General features: G+C 42.6%; 1 protein-coding gene across 1 annotated transcript in view; it reads left to right on the forward strand.

Annotated features, from left to right (window-relative positions):
• SNX29 (sorting nexin 29) overlaps nucleotides 1-24320 on the forward strand; it is a 581792-nt gene that overhangs the window by 58662 nt on the left and 498810 nt on the right. Inside the window, exons 4-10 of the mRNA XM_040441656.1 lie at nucleotides 133-257; nucleotides 1453-1633; nucleotides 4545-4615; nucleotides 6325-6573; nucleotides 8597-8978; nucleotides 15597-15715; nucleotides 23691-23784. Coding sequence (XP_040297590.1) covers nucleotides 133-257; nucleotides 1453-1633; nucleotides 4545-4615; nucleotides 6325-6573; nucleotides 8597-8978; nucleotides 15597-15715; nucleotides 23691-23784 — 1221 coding nt within the window. The remainder of the gene's footprint in view (nucleotides 1-132; nucleotides 258-1452; nucleotides 1634-4544; nucleotides 4616-6324; nucleotides 6574-8596; nucleotides 8979-15596; nucleotides 15716-23690; nucleotides 23785-24320) is intronic.

The raw sequence follows: 24320 nt of genomic DNA on the forward strand, positions 1-24320 counted from the left end.
ATGGCGTCAGCGGCGATGTAATGATACCGACTTGTAGGGCGTTGCGCTGTGACACACTGCGACGTTTCTTCCCCTCCACCTTTTCATCGTGTTTAAGGTTCCTTCTGTAATTATGCATTTGTTTTTTTGCAGGGTTATTTGTCTGTGCGCTCAGTTTGAAGCTGTTCTTCAGCATGGCTTGAAGAGAAGCAGAGGATTAGCATTAACAGCAGCAGCCATCAAACAGGCAGCAGGATTCTCCAGTAAAACAGAGACAGGTAACCCGCTATTATCGCCACTCCGCCTAATTATGTTGTGACAGTTCCTCCGTGTGCACTTTGCATGGCTTGTTGCAGCAGCATTTTATTTAGTCATTTGGCTAATGTACCAAGCCAGAGCGCATTATGCTTTACCGTTTAGCAGTCCTCACGATTCCTACCACATCTTCTTCTAATGCTCATTATCGCAAAGCTCTATTAACGATTTGATTGCAAGTGTTCGCAATGTACGAATAATGTACACTCAGAAAAAGAACATAGCAGAAGGATTTTACATAGTAGTTATTTTTCATATATCCATGTCCTTGCCCACTGAACTTCCACATTGTATGATGTCAGAGCAAACGAGGACTACAAGTAGCCGCACACGGCCATGCGCAGAGACACCACCAAACACTGGAAACATGAATAAATGTAAATTGTGTTACTGCTATACCTACTATATGAAGCCCTTTGTGCACATGTCGATCTACCAGCGACAAGGTGGCTTCCAAAGATGGGATCTACACTATCAGACCGTAGCCAGGAGCAGCCAACCCATTTAATTTTCAATGGCATAGGACTGGTGAAAAAAAGCCAAAAAAGGGCCAAAATTCTAAAAATTAATGTCTATGAATATCGAGTTTTAAAGAGTTTCCCAGGAACCAGGAAGGCTTTGGTGCTTTCAATCATCTTGGTTGCTTGTGCTGACTTCCAGAGAGGATGTTACTATCTAGTGTACCTGTTTGCTGCAGCCAGTCACTGGCGTCAGTGGTCACATGAGGCAGTCTGACACATCATCGCTGTAGTGGCTGAAACCAAAATAATCTTGAGGACCATCGGGGCGGTGGGGGATTCAGCATTGATTTTGATTTTTTTTTGAGGTGTTTAAAAAGATCCCTTTCTGATGGAAATGATCTTTTATATGGCTAATCTCCCTGACAATTCAGGAAATAAAGGGACTTTTTCAATATTTTACCATGTGGATGTACCCTTCTGGGAAAAAGTAGACAACCTACCCAAAAGGTATGCTTCATTCTGGGCAAATGCTTCCCCCGTGCTTCAGGAAAATGAAGCTGCTGCCTGTCCAGTGAACAAAATGAGGATTCACACTTTGAAAATGTATTTTTCTTAGTTGTGTCCTCTTGTCCTGAAGTGGAACTGTAATGTTTACTACAAATTCTTATTTATGTATTTTTTTTATTATTTTTTGCAGAACCAGTATTTTGGGTGTACGTGAAAGAAATTCTTAACAAGCACGAACTTCAGAGATTCTACGCTTTGAAGAACATAACCACTGATGTAGGGAGGGGCCGCGCCTGGCTGCGATGTGCTTTGAATGAACATTCCCTGGAGCGCTACGTACATATGCTGCTTGCAGATCCTAACAGACTTAGGTAACACTCAGATCAGCAAACTTGAAAAACATGGTTGCCTGTTGTAGACAATCTTGATCAAATAAATCTTGTCCAGCAATAGAATTTAGGTCGATGTGCTTCGATAAAAGGAATAGTGGTAAGTTATTACAGATGATAATGTTGTATCCGCACACATCAGGAAATTAGTCAGCGCTTAGTATTTTTAGCAGTACCAAATGCACAAGTAGCAAAAGTATGGTTGAGAGAGGTTTGTTTTACCTAGGGCTGGACACACACTTTTGCTAGCTGTCTGCCAACAGCTATATTCCCACCCTTCCCAACCCCATTATAAGCATTCATCTGTTTTCAATGGGGAGAGAGTGGAAGGCCACTGCAACACCTCTGGCGGCAGCTTATCTCGACTGATAACAAAAAGATTTGGCATGTTGAAATCAAACAGTCCAGTCTTTCTCCCATGCACATTAAGTGGTTGGATGATCCTACCAAAAATCAAAGGTTTGGCCAACATTACTCTGTGTATGGCTAGCTTAAATGGTGTATAATAACCCCCATTGGATTCTGAATTCTGCTGGTTTAATCAGGTCTGGTTAACACTGCATGCCTATGGACCTTGCTTTTTGAAACACAGTGTGTCTTTAGGTCCAGATTATGGATCCATAGGCACTCAGTTTGCTATCGTATGGTAGTACCCCTGTGATATGTATGTTCTGCCCTAGCAGCATTGCTACCTTTGCCATATGGCATATGATGGGCATTATTTGTGCCTCCATATATAATCATTACCCCTGTAATTTACAGATTTGTAAAGACTGGCCTGGGACAACACATTTAGCATAACTCTTATACAACTAATGTTATCCATTTTCTTAGTTGTTTTACCATGAATTCAAACATATGAGAATAAAATAGGCTTAGCAAGGCTAACTGAATAAAATAATTTGTTAAGTGTGCTAAAACATATTTAAGATAAATACAAACAAATCACATACAGTGTAGTAGTAAATGACAATCAATTAACCTGGCTCTCCACATCACACATGGGGTGGGCTCCCGTAGACACGCTATCAACATGGTACATGGTCTATCACACACCCCAGTTGCTTAAACACTTGAATCCTACTGTTTCTAATACATGTTGGGGATGTGGCTCTGGTCCAGGGTCTTTGTTTCACATTTTCTGGGACTGTCATGCTATATTCCCACTATGGAGGGAAACCCAACACCTTATTCTGCAACTAACTAATGTAAAATTCTCACTAGACCCGTATATGTTTTTACTGAACATGCCTCCAACAGTACTAAAGAAACATGTACTCTACTTAGTGCTTCATATATTGTCGGCAACTAGACGCCTTATAGCTAAATACTGGAAAAGACGGGACATACCGACTCGGCCTGACCTAATCTCCAGTGTCATGGATGTTAGACGAATGGAACACCTAACCGCGCTTATCAATAACACTACAGACAAATTTCATAAAGTTTAGCAGCCTTGGGACACATTCACAGAGATCATTGGGTAGCCCCCCCCCCTTTACCCTCTTGTGTCTTGTCTTGTCTTTTGACTATTGTAACTCAATTGTTATATATTACATATACATATTCGAGGACTGTTCTTGTCCAGTTATATTACTATTTTTCTATTACTTGTGGTTTATACCAGTATGTGTTGAGAGAAATGGAACTGCTTGGTATGCATTTATGAAAATTATTTGCAATGTCAAAACTTTCATGTATGCTGATTTACTTGGATGTCAACTGATTTCACAAAGAAATGTGTATGTTTCTTATATACTTATACTTCCTTCAATAATGGTACATGGTCGACACCCCATGCTCATACAGAGAGAGTGTCCGACAACATCCTACCTGATTGATGCCATCAGTGGAACTGAGAGCTTTGTCTCGTGCATAGAACTTTTTTAACTGAATGGACCCTCCTAAGCTATCTAACACTCAGGAATGTAGCCTTTACAATAGGGATGTTGTATATGTTATAGTAACTCACTATATTAAAAAGAATACTATTGTAGTAAAAGGTAAACAATTAATAGTACGCTAACAAGTAAAAATTAAAGTGAAAGAACCAATAGCAATTATAATTAAAATGCCCATATAAGAGTACTTTCACACTAGCGTTAGTTTTTTCCGGCATTGAGTTCCGTCCTAGAGGCTCAATGCCGGAAAAGAACTGATCAGTTTTATCCTAATGCATTCTGAATGGAGAGCAATCCATGCTGCGGTTTTATCTTCGTCCAAAATTCTGGAACGCTTGCCGTTATGCCGGATTATTATGCAGCATTTTTTTCCCATTGACATGCATTAATGCCGTATCCGGCCCCGATTGTTCCGGCAAAACGGATCCTGCATTGCGGTCTGCGTATGCTCAGACTGCAAAAATGAGAAAAAAATAAATGCCGGATCCGTTTTTTCCGGATGACACCGGCGAGACGGATCTGACATTTTAATGCATTTGTCATACGGATCAGGATCCGGCGACGGAACTGCCTGCCGGGATCCTCTGCCACGAGTGTGAAAGTAGCCTTACACATTGGTTCTTAGATCTGTTTCTGGGGAACCTGGGTGCCCTCCTATATCCTAATACAGTTCTCATACTATTTTTTATTTAGCTTTCACAGTGTTACTGCATGTATGCAGATTTGAGGAGTCTGAGAAAAGCTAGGTAATGATCCTGGTGAAAGCTGTAATAGAACTGGTTGTCACCCATTTATTTTATTTTTTTATAATACTTACATCTTTGAGCCATATTTGAGAGACGAAAACAAGACAGGAACATATACAGACAAGTGCTCTTCAAGACTTACTTTATGAGAGGCAATATATTATTTGTCATTGCTGTTGAAATTGTGTTCAGTCTTTCATAATGCTATAAGCTTTTTCCCCCCCTCTTTATTTTATTGATTTTTAGTTTCTTCTATGAAGACTGGTCATTTCTGTTAGATGAGGAACGTTCCAGCATGCTTCCTACCATGGCAGCTGGTAAGCATAACTCAAACATAACTGAGCATGTTTGACTCCAAAAGAGGATGGATGAAAGAGTAGTTCCATTCATTTTTTTCTTTTGATTTCTTATAGGATGTAGAGCATCCATGATCCTTTGGCATTGCTGAGTGATCTCTGTAACTGGAAATTTCCTTCACTTCTTCACGCTCCCTTGAACCTTGTGTCAGTGATTTCCAGTGACAGAAATCTGTGTGTAAGGACAGGTTTGAGCACCATTCTGGTGGGAATCTGCAGGGGGAATGATCAGAAGGAGAATTACACATACATGTGTCTTGAAGTGGGAACAAACATCTTTTTAGTTGGTTTAAGATACTTTAATAAAAAATGGGACAAATGAGCATTGTCCTTCCATAACTATTTAGTTTTTTCCCCATTAATGAATAGTACAGGCGACTATAAGAAACTTTGTAATATATCTTATTAGAGAAATGTTTTCTTTTCCTGTTATCGGGCTCTTTTTCTGCCGCCCTCCTCTTCACTAACTCTCAATTCACTGTTCAAATCAGGCACAGGCAGAGAGATTACTGCTGATTTGTAAGTGATTTACTGTCTTAACCACCTGCTGAATTTACATGAAAACTGCTGCTGCCTCTGAGGGTGTGCTGCAGAGAGTTAGAGAGCAGGATTCCCTGTTTCTCCTTGAGTAGTGTATGGGCAGACATGTTTCTAGCTAGTCTCCATCCACCAGCTTAGGAAACAAATAATAATAGAATTACAGACTGTGGATGGAAAAGCTGCGAAAAATGGCAGATACTAGTCATATGATGGCTATTATTCCACATGCACAACCACCCGACAGCTTATTCTAAAAAAAAAAGTTCTAAAAAAAAAAATGACTTGAATCGACAGTTACACTTAGGATATCTGTCATATTTTCAGTCAAAATGTAATTCTCATATATGTTGGAGCTGCTGTTATGATAATCCATAATCACTAATTATTGTGTTCACATATCACTTGTTTAAGAAGATTCCGTCCATAGCAACCGCTCCTCACAAGACTTCTTTCTGACTATCTTCTCAAGATGGCCGCCGATGCCCTTACCCTGAGGCTAAGACCTCCCTCCCTAACTACCCAGAATTAATTCGGCTCATCTTGGGAATGCGCAGCCTCACCCCAACCAATCGGCTTTCTCCAGACTTAAACACGCCCTCTTCATCCTCAAGTAGTTGATCGCGAATATTCTAATCACAAATTTTTATCGCGAATATTCTAATCGCGAATTTTTATCGCGAATATTGGCACAATCCCGGTCCGACGGGAGTGCGCACGCAGCGTTCGGGACTGCCCACTACTACGTCCTTCGTCTTCTGTATATAGAAGATAGGAGATGGAGGACACCTTTGCAGATCCTCCAATCAACCCTTCGGGGGTAGATCTGACGCCAGAGCTACACAGCTTCATCCACTGTGTAGTCGATTTAGCTGGTTACTGCAGCTCTGCTCCCATTGAAGTGAATCCACTACACAATAGATGGAGCTGTAGTTCCAGCGCTGCAGTTACTGTAGAATAGCTGATCAGCGGAGGTGCAGTGGTCAGACCCCCTAAAAGATTGTCAGCTAATACATCAACATCGACTTGATCCACCCTCATATTAATGGTCATCTTCTGGTTAACATCTAGATAGATTTGATTTTGATGACTTTCCCTTTCTTATGATAAAATTGTATTTTTAACACTCTCAGGTTTGAACTCCATCCTGTTTGCAATCAATATTGATAACCAGGATCTAAATGGACAAGCAAAGACAGTTCCTACAGTGTCACACCTTCTGAAGGAGTCCACTCAGAATGTCACTTCTTTACTTAAGGAGTCCACACAAGGCGTCAGCAGTCTCCTTCGAGAGATCACATCATCTTCTGCCGTATCTATTTTAATAAAACCAGAGCAGGACTCTGACCCTTTACCAGTGCTTTCCAGAAGTCTTGCATCAGGTGAGTTTCATGACGTAAACGGAGATCATTAAATGGGTTCTCCAGGCTTTTTAGGAAATCAGTCCTTTCTTCTGTCCTGTGGAAGAAAGACAGCTTAGGCTACTTTCACACTTGCGTTCAGAGCGGGTCCGTCTGGTATCTGCACAGACGGATCCGCTCCTATAATGCAAACGCTTAGATCCGTTCAGAACGGATCCGTTTGCATTACCATAAACAAATGATAATGCAAACGGATCCGTTTTGACTTTACATTGAAAGTCAATGGGGGACGGATCCGTTTGAAAATTGAGCCATATTGTGTCAACTTCAAACGGATCCGTCCCCATTGACTTAACATTGTAAGTCTGGACGGATCCGTTTGCCTCCGCACGGCCAGGCGGACACCCGAACGCTGCAAGCAGCGTTCAGGTGTCCGCCTGCTGAGTGGAGAGGAGGACAAACGGTGTCAGACTGATGCATTCTGAGCGGATCCGCCTCCACTCAGAATGCATTAGGACTGGACGGATCCGTTCGGGGCCGCTTGTGAGAGCCTTCAAACGGAGCTCACAAGCGGAGCCCCGAACGCTAGTGTGAAAGTAGCCTTAGTTAGTACTTACCCCTCCCTCGCACTGTCATCTCTAGTGCAGTCACAAAGGCTGCGGGCTCTTCCACTTAGGTGCTGACCAGATGTTTGCCCTTCTCTTCCTGTTCAGTTGCATAAATAAGAAACACCCACACATTCCAGACATATAAAACACCACCCATGACGTAACTCCAGGCCCCCTCCCAGGCACTACATCATGCATTAGAGGGGTTTTCCAACTTTTTTACTGGTGACTTATAATCAGGATGGGTCCAAGTAAGCTAAATGACGAAAAAGTGTCTGATCCTTAAAAGCTATGGACACCCTTGGTGCGATTTTTTCATTATCACATTTTACTCATTTTGGGCTAAAAATAATTTTTGAAATTGGTCTTTATTAAAAAATAATCAGCTGTTTCCGAAATACAGGGGTTAAAAATAAGTCTGTTTGCAGGCTGTCACTTTGTATTTTCTTTGAATACTCTCATCTGACTGCTCATGTTGAGCTCTTATCTTTGATTTGCTGAACTCATAAACACTTATTATAGCTCAATTCTTATCAAACTGATAAGAATATGGCTTAAAGGGCATGTGTCAGCAGGTTTGTACCTATACAATTGGCTGACTTGTTACATGTGCACTTGGCAGCTCAAGGCATCTGAGTTGGTTCCCTGTTCATATGTGTCCGCATTGCTGAGAAATTGATGTTTTAATGTATGCAAATGAGACTCTAGGAGCAATGGGTTCAGCTCTCTCTTCAATGGCAATACCTCCATTGATCTTAGAGGCTTATTTGCATATAGTAAAACATAATATTTCTCAGCATTGCGGCACATATGGACATGGGATCAACACAGACGCCTTCAGCTGCCAAGTGCACATGTAACAGGTCAGCCTGAGTCATAGGTACAAATTTGCTGACAGATGGGCTTTAAAACTGTGTTTATGAGGTCAGGAAATAAGAGATAAGAACTAGGTGTGAGCTGTCGGATCAGGGGATTCAAAGAAAACACAAAATGACAGCCTACAAACAGACTGATTTTTAACACTTGTATCTCAGAAAAGGCTGAACTTCTTCTTTTTTTTTTTTAATAAAGACCAATTGAAAAAATGATTTGCAGCCCAAAATGAGTAAAATGCAATCATAAAAAAAAAAATTCCCTTAAAGGGGTCCATAGCCTTTAAGGCCTTTTCAGGCCTGTTTATTAAAGGGTTAAAGGAAGTTCAGTAAACAAAGATAACTTGCTTTGTTTATTTCTTAAGCAGTGATTTTCTTTTTGTAGCACATAATTATAAAATAAGGAGACTCTATTCGACTCCACAGTAGAGGTATTCATCCTGGGCACAGATTTCTTAGTTGCAGTTCTCTGCTATTATTTCCAACAAAGCCGCTTATCTTCCTTGTTCGCTGTACTTTCCTAAAATATGCCAGGGGAAAAGCATTCTGTTTTGTTTCCTGTAGATGGCAAAGCGAAAAAGGATCGTAAAAAGAAGAAGAAAGTGTCGACTATCATCTCGTTTGATGATGACGGCGATATGGAAGATCCGCATCCGCCTGCGGGTTCAAAGACCTTGATGAGCGGCATGGAGGGTTCAGAGGAGCATTCTGACAGGTCCTCAGCTGCTCTCGCTAACTTTGAAGTGCAGTTTGAGATGAACTTGAATGACAAAGAAAATACAGACTGCTCCTGGAGTAACGATTCTCCATGTGTTAATGGGGATTTCGGCTATAGAAAGCTGGACGTGAAGAGCATAGATGATGAAGACTTGGATGACGATGACACGTATGAAGCACAACCTGTCAGCAAGTCAGAAGTTAGAACTGAGAGTGTTTCTGCTGAACAGTAAGTTTTCCCTAATCACAGCACCACTTTGTATGGGTCTGTCATCTGACGCGATACTTCTTTTAAGACTTGTTTGGGTTGTTTTTGTAAGTAAACCCTTTGTCGGCGAATTGCTGCTGCTGAAATCTGACAGAATACAGTATGTCTGATCTGTCAGAGGAACATGAAACAGACACAAAAGACGTCTCAGTGTTTCCTTGAACCATGTAGTTTAGACAGTGGGAGCGTTTGCCACCAGTCTGCTTTTCATGGCAAAGGAAACAAACCTCTACAGATTCGACTTTTACATTGAAGACAAAATGTGCAGAAGAAGCATCCTGACTCATTGTGTTTCTTACATTTATACCCAGCTTCGGTAGGAATGCATTATAGATTCAATGGGGAAAGGGGGCATATATCAACTCCTCTGCTTCAGAAAACTGGCATCAGAAAGTCACAAACTTGGGTGTACACCCGCTTGGCAAAATTTAGCAACTTTTGGGTATTTGGCACCCGCTTGCCACCTTTCCAAAAAGAGAAACAGGGCAAGCGTAGCTGACACTGCACATTTAGTATAATTTTCTCCAGGAAATTGGTATGGATTATACCTGAAGTCTACGCCAGCTCCCTTGCTGTCACAGATTTCACTTTTGGTGCACAGGCCTGCAAAGATACTTCACAATTATTAGGAGGTGTGCACCACTTAAAAGAGTTTTCCAAGACCTTTATACTGCTGATCCATTCTCTGGGTCATCATCCGTACCTGATCGGTGGGGGTGCGACACCCGGGACCCCCACTGATCAGAGATTTGAGAAGGGATCGGCACTAACTGTAGTGCTGCTGCCTTCCCCCAGCTCAGCAAGCACAGTGTCGTACACTGTATAGCGGCTGTGCTTGGTATCGCAGCTCAGCCCCATTCACTTCAATGGGGTTGAGCTGCTCCTGGGTCATGTGACCAATAAATGGGACATCCGATGCCAGGGCAAAGCTGTGAGAAGGCTGCGGCGCTACTGCTAACACTGGTGCCTTCTTAAACAGCTGATTGGCAGGTGCCCCGATGTTAGACCCCACCGATCAGATACTGATGACCTATCTAGATTTTCTTCTGTGCTTCTGTGGACTTCTGCTCCATGCCTCCGCACTGCTCTGTATCTTGCGGACCCTTTCAAGTGTTTACGGGCGGCAATACGGCACTAGTTGCACACGTTCATGTGCATTAGCCCTAAATTTGCGTGTTAGAAACACCATAAATATCTTGGTCCAAGACCACTTATTACCTTTTAAACCCATCAGTCAGGGTTCAACGAACGCTACGTGGGAGTCTAACACTTGGGACCCCCACTGTGCAGAAAACAAGAACCCCCCCAATGCAATGCAAAGAACAGGAAAAGCATATACTGTCCCTCTCCATAGAGGTAAATGTGAGATGGAGAATTGAGGTTTGAGGAATAGGCAAATACACTCATTTTGCTGTTTTTGGCTGCCCCTTTCCCTGCAACTGTGGGGGTCTAAAAGGTTGCACCCCCACCTAACTTACTTTTGAAACCTGTCTGAATGACTGGTTATACAAGTAAAAGAGGGGTTATTCTGGTGCAACCACTTTAGTTTCCCCACTCTATTAAGGGGGTTGTCTGCACAATGGTGGTAACCTGTGGCTGCGTAACAAAAAAAAACTCCACCTTTACCTTGCTCCCACATGTTTTTGGTCCCCACTGGACTGGATGTAGTATGGTCCTATGACCGATACGGCCAATCAATTGACTTCACTGATGTGACATTCTAGCACACATGAGCACTGAGATCAGTGACTGGCCACAGCAGTCACAGGACCAAACCACTTTCGGTCTGGTGAGGAAATAAGGCAGCGGCCAGAGGTTACCCCTTAATAGTCCTTTTCGTGTTCATAAAGGGAGCAATTTTGATGATTAACATAAATTGACGTCGACACAATTTTCTAGTGTATCAGCAGATATTCCAGTTTGGCTCTCAATAATATTTTGCTGTATGACTGTGGCACAAAAAGTCGTTGTTGGTTGGCAGCAGATAGTCCTGTGTAAGCTAACAATGGGGATGGGGATGAATGATCGTAGTACAGATTGTTCATTCCCATACAGCCCCAATGACTGCTTCATGTAAATGCAGTCAACCAGTGTGAAATGATCAGGAATGAAAGTTCATATGAGGGTTCCCTCCTGACCATTGCCTGGTGATATTGACCCTTGTGAATTTTCTATAGTTTACATTTCATACTTTTTTGTGACTTTACGTGAACAACAATAAAAAGAAGTCAGTATGTAAAATAAACTGCTTCCATATAACTTTAGTTTTATAGCCCTTTGGCAGCATTTGCAAAGTGGTGTAAGAAATGTAGTAATGTAATGAGCACAGTATGATGTTATCATTGTGATGCTGAATGGGTAGTTGGATCTCCGAGGTAAATGGTGGCATTCTGATCCAATTTTCAATTATACACTCAATAAAACATCTGCATGATAGCAGATACTGTGAATACTCACATAATCCAATCAGCAGTAGTCTCCGCATGCGATTTTTAGTCTACCCATGAAAAGTAAGTAGACGCCTTTAAATAAGTTGTCTGGGAACACATAAATCATACTTTATCTGCAAGATCGCCAACTAGACTCTGAGCTCTTACTTTTTATGTACTGGCTATGTAAATGCCCTCCATAATCACTAATGTTGGGCTATGTCCATAGTTTACTGATAAAGGGAGGTTTGCTTATCGGAAATTGGAGATTTATGTCTATCTCCGTATTCCGTCCCTTCTATTCTATTACTAGACTGTTGTCTTTGTTTCCTATATGACCCGCTTGTTCTGTGTATTATTACACACCCTCCAGTCCTTCATACACCCCAGGAGTAACACACAACCCTCGCAGATACTTATATATAAAAATAGATTACTGATAACATAGAGATGACAAAGCAATGGACATTATACATAAAGATACAGACATTACAAATAACATAGAGGACACCCCCACACACAGCTGCCTCCGGTCCTGCCCTCCCTGGCTGCTAAGCAATGTGGCTAAAAATGTGTACTGTATGTATATCAAGTATATCCAGATCCTGGATCTTCACTTCTAACCAACTCACATCCAGCTGCTCCTGATCATTAGTACATGTACATATGGAGACTCATGCATATAAAGCATATATATAATCTACACGTACAAATATCTATATTAGGATTGTTTCGGGTATCGAATTTTCAATACCCATTCAATACTTTTGTCCGGTATCGACTTCGATACCGGGATTTTGAAATTTTTCGATACTAGGATGCGCTACTGCACAGCCTAGTATCATAGAGCATGGAGCGCGCTGCTATCAGCGCGCGCCATGTTCCCTCAGCAGCATAGGAGAGAAGGAGTCTCTCCCTCCCCCCTGTGCCGCTACTGCCGGGGTGGAGGAGGGAAGGGCGCACTGCGCCACCAATGAAAGTTAACGTTTAATACAAATACAGGAGGCTGGGTGAAGAATCACATAGCCGTCGCCCAGCCTCTATGAAAGGAAGCTGCGATCAGCGGCAGTTAACCCCGAGGCTGGGTGACGGCTATGTGATTCTGCTGCCCGCACCCAGCCTCCTGTATTAAACGTTAATTATCATTGGTGGCGCAATACGCCCCCCCTCCTCCCCAGTATTAAATCATTGGTAGCGCAGTGCCCCCCCCCCCCCAACCCCCAAGTAGTAAAATCATTGGTGGCAGTGGCCACAGGGTCCTCTCCCCTCCTCTTCATTGGTGGTGCAGTGGCAGTTCCAATTGGAGCCCCAGCAGTGTAATCCTGGGGCTCCATGGCAACCAGGACGCTACTGAAGCCCTGGCTGCCATGGTAAGCTCCCTGCTGCTCCCTGCTGCACATGGCAGCAGGGACAGTGTTAAGTCCTAATCACCCTGATAGAGCTCTATTAAGGTGAATAGGACAAGGGATTAAAAGATCCCAGGTTCTAGCCCCTGAGGGGGGAAATAGCAATTAAATAAAAAGGAAAAAAAGGAAAACCCCCCACCAAAATATTGGTTTAAGTATAAATTACTCCCTTTCCCAATTTTGCATATAAAATATATAAACAATAAATAAATAAAAATATTACATATTGCCACGTCCGAAAAGTCCAAACTATTAAAATATTTTAAAAATCTTCTATGCGGTGAACGCTGTAACAGAAAAAAAATAAAAACTGCATGATTTGCCATTTTTTTTAGTCGCCTTGCCCCCCCCCAAAAATAGGATAGGACTGTTCGATTATGGGCCGGACGTTCCATAAAATGCGCAACGTATGCGGCTTTTTTTGGTGTTATATATTTTTCGCGTGGTATCGAATGATATCGAGTATCACAATAATTTTTCATGCTATCGAAACCGAATCAAAATTTTGGTATCGAAACAACCCTAATCTATATGTACACATATAAAGTCTACTGGGATATTATACTTATATACATACACATGTAACCAGATATATACTTAGCTTGCTCCTGAAGTGTTGTTGGTCCAAGGGCTGGCAGGAAGAGAGCGAGCCTCCCAAGTTTCACATAGCCTATATGTTCCTGTGCCCACACCCCCCACCATGGACTCCACCCTGTGACTACCCAAATCTCGTCCCAATCTGTTGATCACGAGAATATTATCCAACTGCTCTTACAATGTGCTCTTCCTGCCTTTTGATATGCTAACAAGGGACACAATGACCAAATGGCTGCTGGCCATACTGATATCACTGAATGGGTGAATACCATTGGATATCAATATACACTATATCCAATTATTAGGCATATTTGTGTAGTCATCAGGCTGAGGTTCTGGCTAAGAGACATATTTTACTGTAACATTTACTATTGTAAAAAGTCTACATTATAAATCTGAATTTTAGTAATTGCATTATTGAATAAAATTTATCTGCATAGCGCCACCTGCTGTTTGTCTTTTTTCTTATTACTCCATCTACTCCAACAACATAGCTAAGGTGGTCACACATGCTCAGTTCCATCAGTTACATGGAGAGAGCTGCAACAGAAAGGACACACCTCTGAGAAAGGACAAACCCAATGAGAAAGGACACCTCTGAGAACCAACGCTCCCCCCGAGAAAGGACACACCTCTGAGAACGGACACTCCCCCTGAGAAAGGACACACCTCTGAGAACGGACACTTCCCCTGAGAAAGGACACACCTCTGAGAACGGACACTCCCCCTGAGAAAGGACACACCTCTGAGAACCAACGCTCCCCCCGAGAAAGGACACACCTCTGAGAACGGACACTCCCCCTGAGAAAGGACACACCCTCTGAGAACCAACGCTCCCCCCGAGAAAGGACACACCTCTGAGAACGGACACTCCCCCTGAGAAAGGACACACCTATGAGAACGGACACTTCCCCTGAGAAAGGACACACCTCTGAGAACGGACACTCCCCCTGAGAAAGGACACACCTCTGAGAACCAACGCTCCCCCCGAGAAAGGACACACCTCTGAGAACGGACACTCCCCTGAGAAAGGACACACACCTGAGAACGGACACTCCCCCTGAGAAAGGACACACCTCTGAGAACCAACGCTCCCCCCGAGAAAGGACACACCTCTGAGAACGGACACTCCCCCTGAGAAAGGACACACCTCTGAGAACCAACGCTCCCCCCGAGAAAGGACACACCTCTGAGAACGGACACTCCCCCTGAGAAAGGACACACCTCTGAGAACCAACGCTCCCCCCGAGAAAGGACACACCTCTGAGAACGGACACTCCCCCTGAGAAAGGACACACCTATGAGAACGGACACTTCCCCTGAGAAAGGACACACCTCTGAGAACGGACACTCCCCTGAGAAAGGACACACCTCTGAGAACCAACGCTCCCCCCGAGAAAGGACACACCTCTGAGAACGGACACTCCCCCTGAGAAAGGACACACCTCTGAGAACGGACACTCCCCCTGAGAAAATACACACCTCTGAGAACCAACGCTCCCCCCGAGAAAGGACACACCTCTGAGAACGGACACTCCCCCTGAGAAAGGACACACCTCTGAGAACCAACGCTCCCCCCGAGAAAGGACACACCTCTGAGAACGGACACTCCCCCTGAGAAAGGACACACCTCTGAGAACGGACACTCCCCCTGAGAAAGGACACACCTCTGAGAACCAACGCTCCCCCCGAGAAAGGACACACCTCTGAGAACGGACACTCCCCCTGAGAAAGGACACACCTATGAGAATGGACACTTCCCCTTAGAAAGGACACACCTCTGAGAACGGACACTCCCCCTGAGAAAGGACACACCTCTGAGAACGGACACTCCCCCTGAGCTGCCAGCTTGAAGAGAATCTAGCAGAGCAATGAATGAGGGAATCTCTGGATCCATGTGAGGGACAGGGCTGGTTCAAATGTTTTTTTTATTGTCATGTACTACATGATGTCTGATTTTAATTTTTACATCAATCATGGGATAACCCCATTAACCGACATTCATAGATGGTATACAAGGGTGTACAAGTGGCAATACACCATGATGTGTAGGTAGATTGTCTACTGTGACTTGTACATAATCTTGCACCAACGGGTGATTGGGTTGTTGGAGAAAAATTCTAATTTGCCATTGCTGTTGATTTCAGGACACCCGTAGGAAGCTCAGAAAACCCCCAAGTTTGCTGCTGGACATCATTACAAGTCTTAGATGACAACTCTGAGGTCTTATTCCCTGTTAATGCTGCAAGTTCCTATACCACCTCAGGTAATTTATTTACAACGTGTTCCGTGAATCCTGTAATGTTTTTAGTGCAATGGACTTTGTTCTTGTTTGGTAAATCTCAGCATTTTTTCTTAAAGGTGTCTTTAAAGGGGTTTTGTGGGAATGAAATGTCTGCAGCGTTCGAATCAGCATAGCGACCTCTTTACAGTATACCAAGAACAGCGTCAATCATTGAATGCTGTCTGTGCTTGGTATCTGCAAAGAAGGGCATGTGACCAGTGGAGGAGACAGCAGCACCTGTTGGGCATTGTGGCCCCTTCCAACTGCTGATCGGCTGGGGTGCATTGGACCTCCAGTGATCTGATATCTGAGTCCTACACATCAATATTTGAAGGTACATTACAAGGCTCTAATGCAGGACGTAACCAACACCAACTGAATATAAAAATGGATTTGACACAGGGTGCAATGGTAGGCCAATAACTTTAGAAAAGGGGCCCTATTACACGGGCAGATAGAGCAGACGATTTTCGGGAAGGAAGTTTTCCCTCCAGTCAATTGCCTGCTCGCTAGAGGAGGAGACCGCTGCTATGACATGTAGCGATCTCCTCCTCAGTATAGGAATGAGCGATCACTAAGGTATAGCTTGTCCCTATTATTGTCTCATTGTTTGCCGGGAGCAGAGTGCCTATTACATTGCGTGATCTGCCTTCGGCAAACCAGGATTTTTTAATATGTTAAAAGATCCCGATTACCCGATGAACAAGCGGTAATTGGCAGCGATATTACACTGCCAGATTATCGCTAACGAGCATTCATATGAACACTTGTAAGCGATCATTTTAACAATAATCTGCCCATGTAATAGGGCATTAAAGGCGTTGTCTCACTTCAGCAGATGGCATTTATCTTGTAGGGAAAGTTCATACAAGGCACTTACTAATGTATTGTGATTGTCCATATTGCCTGCTTTGCTGGCTGGATGCATTTTTCTATCACATGTTTGCACACTATAGGAAAAAGCACCAGCCTATGTGAGCTCCCATGGTCCCAACCACCAGAGAGGTCGGCGCTTTTTCCTATAGTGCGCAAGCACGACCACCACTGCTGGATTGCAGGGTGGTCATAACCATGGAGACGGGCAGTGTATAATGTGATCGAAAAATGAATCCAGCCAGCAAGGGAGGCAATATGGATAATAACAATACATAAATAAGTGGCTTGTATTTGGGGAAAATGATATAACAGCGATATCTGTTGGGCGGGATGCATTTATATTGTGGCACATCTCCTTTAAGTCCTCACCATAAATATTTAAGTCCCAGAAAACACCATTAAAGGGTTTTTTCCTATAAGAATATTTATCACCTATCCTATGGAATATGAAATGTATGCGGGTCTGACTGCTGGGACCCCTGCTGTTTACAGGAGCTGAAGTCTCTTAGTCCCTGTATGAATGGAATGGGGGTTGTTATGCATATGTCACGATCAGTGTGGGGGTAAAACTCCACACTGAACACAGGAGGGAAGGGGAACAGTAACTGGGCCTGGAAACTAGGGAAGGAACAGGTCACCTTCTAAACAACCATAATCCGGGCCCTAACTACCTATCAATATGAATACATCTTGAAGGTAGGAATATTCATAAGCAGGATACCTAGGCCCTTATATCCTTATAAGGCCCTGGAATGAGGTTAGGACCAGAGACAACCCATTCTTCCCCAGATGGACGAATGGAAGTCTCTGTCTCAGGCCCAGATACAAACAACAGGGAATATAACAAGCACAAAAGAATAAGAAAAGACAAGACTTGCAACCGACCAGCTAGTTAGAAGACAGAAAGAAAATGTATAAACCGCACCTCCAAGAGTGAGAAGCGGCTACTTATGGGAAAGGTAAATTACCAACAAGCAACACCTGAAGCAAGGGGTGTGGCATTCACCCAAACACAGACACAATAAGATCCACATGAGTTTCCAGTTTCTCCGATCTCCTGGTACCTGCCACGGGAATGTCTGTGACAGCATAACCATAGCTCTATTCACTTCTGTGGGACTTCCAGAATACAGTGCTCAGCTGTCTGTTGGTCCCATAGAAGTAAATGGAGTCGTGGTCACCCCATTTCTCTCAGTTGCTGGGGGTTTGACTGCTGGGATATCAGATAAATGTTCTGTATAAGAAACCACCTTTCAGCACAGTGATTATCGCTTCAGTCCGACAGATATGATATATTGTTAATCACTACTTGTAAATGCACAAAAGAACATTCTGTCCGGTTACAATTAATGGAAAAACTATTTGCACATCTCGCCTGTCACTGCAGTTGTAGCGTGACCGCAAAATGGAATATTATGGGGATTTCTAATATTGTTTCCATCACAGCTAAGTATCTTTTTTTGTATAGATGCTGAGAAAGAAGAAATGTTCCATCAATATATCACCAGTAAGGCTGTCATATTCGGGGTCTCATTTCAACCAGACCCGGACTGCCAGTGACTGTAATGCAGTCTTTTAGGGTTCTTTGATATTTTAGATAAATAGTATTGCAGTCTCTGCTATTCTTGCCGCCAGAAATCTTGACAGAAACAAGCTATAGAGATTAAACAGCTGTCCTGACTCTCCCATGACCATGCATGGTTAGATCAGCCAGTCTCAATTGCAGTATAGATGAGGAAAACACACAACCAGACGCCTCTGGCAACTGCTTACATACTGGAAAATGAAGGATCGGGCATGTTGGGATCCAACATAATTGATTCTTCTCCATGCACATTAGATCTGCAGATCTCCAACTGCTGTAAAACTGCAAAAACAGTTTTGAACTCCCGGTGAGCAACCGTTTGCAGACCACTACATTAGGCCGTGTGCTGATCCCAGTAAAATGATGAATAGGCCCAGTACAGTTACAACTGTGCACCTATTTGCAAACCCATTTACTCCCCTTGAAGTAATGTGGTACTCTTAAAGGGGTTTTCTGAGATCAGCAAAATAGACCATGTATGATGGCACATGGGTTCTGTACAGACCTTTAGGTACTCTGTTGGCAATCATATGGCACCAGTGTAAGGCTACTTTCACACTTGCGCTTTCCCTTTCCGCTATTGATATCCGTCATAGGATCTCAATAGCGGGGTGAAAATGCTTCCATGAACTGAATGAACCAGAATGCCTTCCGTTCCGTTTAGTTGCGTCCCCATCGCGGACAGAATAACGCTGCAAGCAGTGTTTTTCTGTCCACGATGTGGTGCGGAGCAAGACGGATCCATCCTCACACACAATGGAAGTCAATGGGGACGGATCCGTTTTCTCTGACACAATAGAAAACTGATCCGTTCCCCATTGACTTTCAATGGAGTTCATGACAGACGTCTTGGCAATGTTAAAGATAATACAACCGGATCCGTTCATAAAGGATGCATGCGGTTGTATTATCAGTAACGGAAGCGTTTTTGCTGAACCATGACAGATCCAGCAAAAACGCTAGTGTAAAAGTAGCCTAAGTCAGTGCTTCTAGGGTAGAACACCTCTGTACCACGGCATGTGATGAAGCATCACATAAGAAACCATCTCAATATGAATCCACATAAAATCTGAGACACATTGAGGTGTAAAATGGGCCCGTAGGAGCCTATGGCAGGGATGGGTAACACAGCAGTGTCCGTGACGCAGAATACAATTCTGAATGATATGTGACTACCCCATACTTTCTGAGCAGCAATAGATGGTCACTTGATACTGCGATACATCTTGCTTTATTTCTGTGCAGTACGTCGACCAAGTGGCTTATTTTTAGTACAAGTTATTATTTACATGTAGGTTTTTATATCAGATTGATGGCGTAACCTTTACTGTATAATTAATTGTTGCTTAAAAGGGCAATCACACATTCTAATAATGACATACTACATCCATACTGCTTCCCCGCACATAATCACCATATGCTAAATATAAAAGCCTCTAGAAAGACTGAGCCTGGGTCTTGATGTTGTTAAGAATATTTTACGAGTATAATATGCCACCACTTGCATCCAGGTGGAACGGCTGGAATTTGTCTACTACATGTATGTCAAGGAATTTAATTAGTCCTAAAATATATCCAGATATTGGATTACGATAGCTAGGACACATGTACCTTAAAGGCACCTAAACATCCATGGGACACATGCTCTTAAAGATGTTCTCTGGGAGTTTGACATTTAACGGCCTATCTTCAGGATAGGTCATCTGTATTTGATCAGTGGGGTTCCGAGTTCCAGCAACCTCGCCGATCAGCTGTATGAAGAGGCCACACACTCTGTGAGCACTTAGGTCTCTTCCTAGGCCATGTGATGTAATGTTCATCAGTCACACGGCCTATGCGAATCTCAGTCTCATTCAAGTGAATGGGGCTGAGCTGCAATGCCAAGCACAGCCACTATACAATGGACAGCGATGCGCTTGGTAAACTGTGAGGAGGCCAGAGCTCCGGTGAGCACCACGGCTTCCTCAGACAGCTGATCAGCGAGGGTGCCAGGAGTCATACCCTCACCGATTAATATTTATGGCCCATTCTCAGGATAGGTCTTCAATATCTGAAGTCCCGGAGAGCTCCTTGTATTCCATAAAAAGTCTATAACCTCTTGGCAAGATACAAATAAGCTGTAAGGATTTTAAGTTTCCAACAACTAATGAAAGTACAGTATATTAAGAAACTGCATGTAAACCGTTTATTTAATATTTAAAAGAAGCATCTGTCAGTTTTGTTGAGGGATTCGGACAGGAGGTGACACAAAGGGGACAAAGTGCTGAAAAAATCTATTTAGAGTCATTTTGAGTTTTAGAAAGCAGGAAGAGGAGGAGGAAGATATAGCTGTTGGACATGCTGAGATTCTGGATAGCAGAGACTTGACATCTGGGCTATTGTCATCAGCATAGACAATCACCTGTCCAAGGATGGAGAAGAGTAAGGGTCCCAGGGCAAAATCCTTGAGGATACCAACAGAGAGAGGGTGGGATGAGAAAGTGGTGTGTGAATGGGGGACTCTGAATGTTTGGTTGATGACGTGTGAGAAGATCAATATGAAGGCCAGGTCTCTAATACCTAGGGATGTGAGAGCCTGTAACAGGATAGAGTAATCCATTGTATCAAAGACAGAAGACAGGTCTAGAAGGAGGAGCACAGAGGACTGGTCTAGAAGGAGGAGCACAGAGGACTGGTATAGAAGGAGGAGCACGGAGGACTGGTCTAGAGGGAGGAGCACAGAGGACTGGTCTAGAAGGAGGAGCAGAGAGTAGTAGTAGTTTAGCTTTGGCAGCTAGCAGATCATTAGTGACTTTGGTTAGGGTTGTTTCAATGCAGTAATGTATTTGGAAGTCAAATTGTAGTTGGTTAAAAAAGTTATTGGAAAGAGAGCAAGGTGGACAGTTCAAGATGGACATTTTCCTTTTAGGAGTCTTGATACAAACAAGGGTCATAGCTGGACAAAGGTTACTGGTCAAGGGAAGGCTTCTTGAGGATGGGTGTAATGATGGTATGTTTAAAAGATGAAGGGAATATACCAGTGGTTAATGATAGGTTGAAAAGATGGGTTAGGGAGGAGGTGGGATGGGAATGGGTCAAGGGCACAGGGTGTGATGTGTAATCTGGAGAGTAAGGTGGCCTGAGCTCATTTGCATATTTTCCAATAGAACCTTGTGTAAAACATTATCCCTACCGACCTGCTTCTTATCTGGAGTTAGCAGAGATCTTGGCACTAGGGCTGAATTGAAACACAAGCTATGTTAGAAAGGGCTTTTCTGTTTTATACTGATGACTTATCCTCTGGATAGGACATCAGTTTCTGATCGGTGGGTGTCTGACACCTGGGACCCTTGTCAATCAGCTGTTTGAGGATGCCGTGGCACTCCAGTGAGCACTGTAGCCTTCTCACAACTTAGCCTAGGCCTTTGACATCACATTCATTTGTCACGTTTCCTAGGCCCAGCTCAGTCCCTTTCAAGTGAATGCGGCTTGTCGGGGATATAAAGCAAATGCTTTATATAAAAGAAAGGATCAAAGGAAAAATTTCAAAGGGAATTGATCCTAGAGGTGGACAAAAAGAGATCGTCGTTAATCAATAGAAAACTCAATGATATGCAATAACACACTAGATGGCTCTAACACGACAACCAGCATTCCATAACTCCATAAAATGTAATACAACCGTCTTTGACGACAACTATGAGATATACTCAATAATGATAAGGACAGATACGAACTCTTGCTGTGCTCAAACTATGACCAATCGCGGATATCGGGTAGTATTGCTACACAAATTATAAATTACCCCTTCCTGTGTGTGTGGTTTAAGATCACAAACTTATCAGTTAGACACACCTTCCTAACTTGGAGTTTTCCAATCCTTGTCGGTTAGACGTGTACATATGATAATGACTGTGATGTCACTGTATCACCCAGAATGCATTTCAGCTGTTGGTGCAATGTTACCTATTCATACCTAGGTAGCACTATTGCATAAGCTACTAGCATCATCACTATTAATGGTTAACTGTCCATGTCTGATTTCTCTTACATTCCTTTACACATAATATATGGAATCCTAAATTAGAGCTAAGGGATTATTTTTGTCACATAAACCAATTAAGATAGACTTTGTGGTACCATTTAGACTTTTCCCATACTCTCCAATTTATGTACCGATAAGAATATAATGGACCTTGTACTCTCACTGACATGTGTATCTCCTCTGTTACTCCAACGGTTAATTGATTGTTAGTTAAAATAACATCTTACTAACAAAATTTTACTCTTAAAATATTTCTCATCATGCTTTAGGAGTGTATGCGTTCCTAGTAAGAAATATATAAGATAATAGATGCATTGACTTCCTTCATAATATTCAACAATACAAAACAATATATGTCCTATTGATTATCTTATACTAAAACGTAATGTTTATTATACATATACACATACATCACAGATTTTCTGCTTCATCAATAGACATTAAACTATAGGGATAATTAGATCCATACACATCTAGAGAATATCTTTATCTCAGTCATAAATCCATAAGGAGACAAGAATGACTCTTCTCAGACTGGGACATTTTATAGAAAAGAAACCTTATGAACCGTGTCCTTTCCATGAACCTCTTTTGGCCTACTTTAAAATACATACACAATGGTGAATATAACACAACATGGCTTATTATATATCAAATCTACTATAATTAGGATATTTTGATATAAATGTTATATACCTATAAAAAAGGCACAACAGGCTGAGCTACAATACCAAGCACAGCCACTGTACAATGTACGGCGCTGTGCTTGGTAAGTTGTGAGGAGGCTATGGCGCTCTCCAGAGGGCCACGGCCTGCTCAAACAGCTGATCTGTGGGGATACTGGGTGTCGGACCTCCACCGATCAAATGCTGATGACTAGGGATGAGCGAATTTCATGTTATGAAATTTGTTTGCGCTTCGTTTGGTGGTAAAAGCAGAATTGCATTATGGATTCCTTTACCACGGACCATAACGCAATTCTATGACAGAATGTATAATAGAATGCTTTTAGAGGCATTCCGTTATTCATTCTGTCATAATAGAAGTCTATGGCCTGCATAACGGATCCGTCCCGTTTTAGTTATGCAGGCATTCTGTTATAAATTCCGTCATAGAATTACGTTATGGTCCGTGGTAACGGAATCCATAAAGCAATTCTGCTTTTACCACTAAACGAAGCGCAAACTAATATCAAAATATTTAATTCGCTCATCTCTGCTGATGACCTGTTCAGAGGATAGATGATCTGTATAAAAAGGTTGGAAAACCTCTTAAATATAGAAGAAAATAAAGAGTAAAAGTGATGCAATTGACTAAACGTCAGTGCAGCGTTCTGTACCTTGTGCTGTAATAATTGCTCTGGTAAAATATTCATATAGGTGTTCTAAAATGTTACAGATGTGAAGTGGGATTTATTAGACATGACTGTTATTGGTATTTAGTGGTATTCATTATTATCATTTTGGATGCAGATTCCACTTTGAATAATTTACCATATGGAGATGAAAATATCAGTGCTGCCCTTGCTGTAGAGTTGGCTCAGAGAGGATCTGACATCCAGTTCAGGTAAAATGCATTCAATGACAAATGTGATCATATGGCAATCGGAGTTAAAGGGGTTGTCTCACTTCAGTAAGTGGCATTTATCATGTAGAGAAAGTTAATACGAGCCACTTACTAATGTATTGTTACTATCTATATTGCTGCTTCCTTTGCTGGCTGGATTCATTTTTCTATCACATTATACACTGCTCGTTTTCATGGTTACAGACCACCCTGCAATCCATCAGTGGTGGTCGTGCTTGCAGACTATAGGAAAAAGCGCCAGCCTCTCTGGTGGCCGTGTCAATGGGAGCGCATATAGGCTTGTGTTTTTTCCTATATTGTGCAAGCACGACCACCACTGATGGATTGCAGGGTGGTCTGTAACCATGGCAATGAGCAGTGTATAATGTGATGGAAAAATGAATCCAGACAGCAAAGGAAGCAATATGGATAATAACAATACATTAGTAAGTGGCTTGTATTAACTTTCTCTACATGATAATTGCCACTTACTGAAGTGAGACAACCCCTTTAAGAAATGACCAAGTGAACCAAAT

The sequence above is a fragment of the Bufo bufo genome, chromosome 7 (assembly GCF_905171765.1).
Source record: "Bufo bufo chromosome 7, aBufBuf1.1, whole genome shotgun sequence".
NCBI lineage: Eukaryota > Metazoa > Chordata > Amphibia > Anura > Bufonidae > Bufo > Bufo bufo.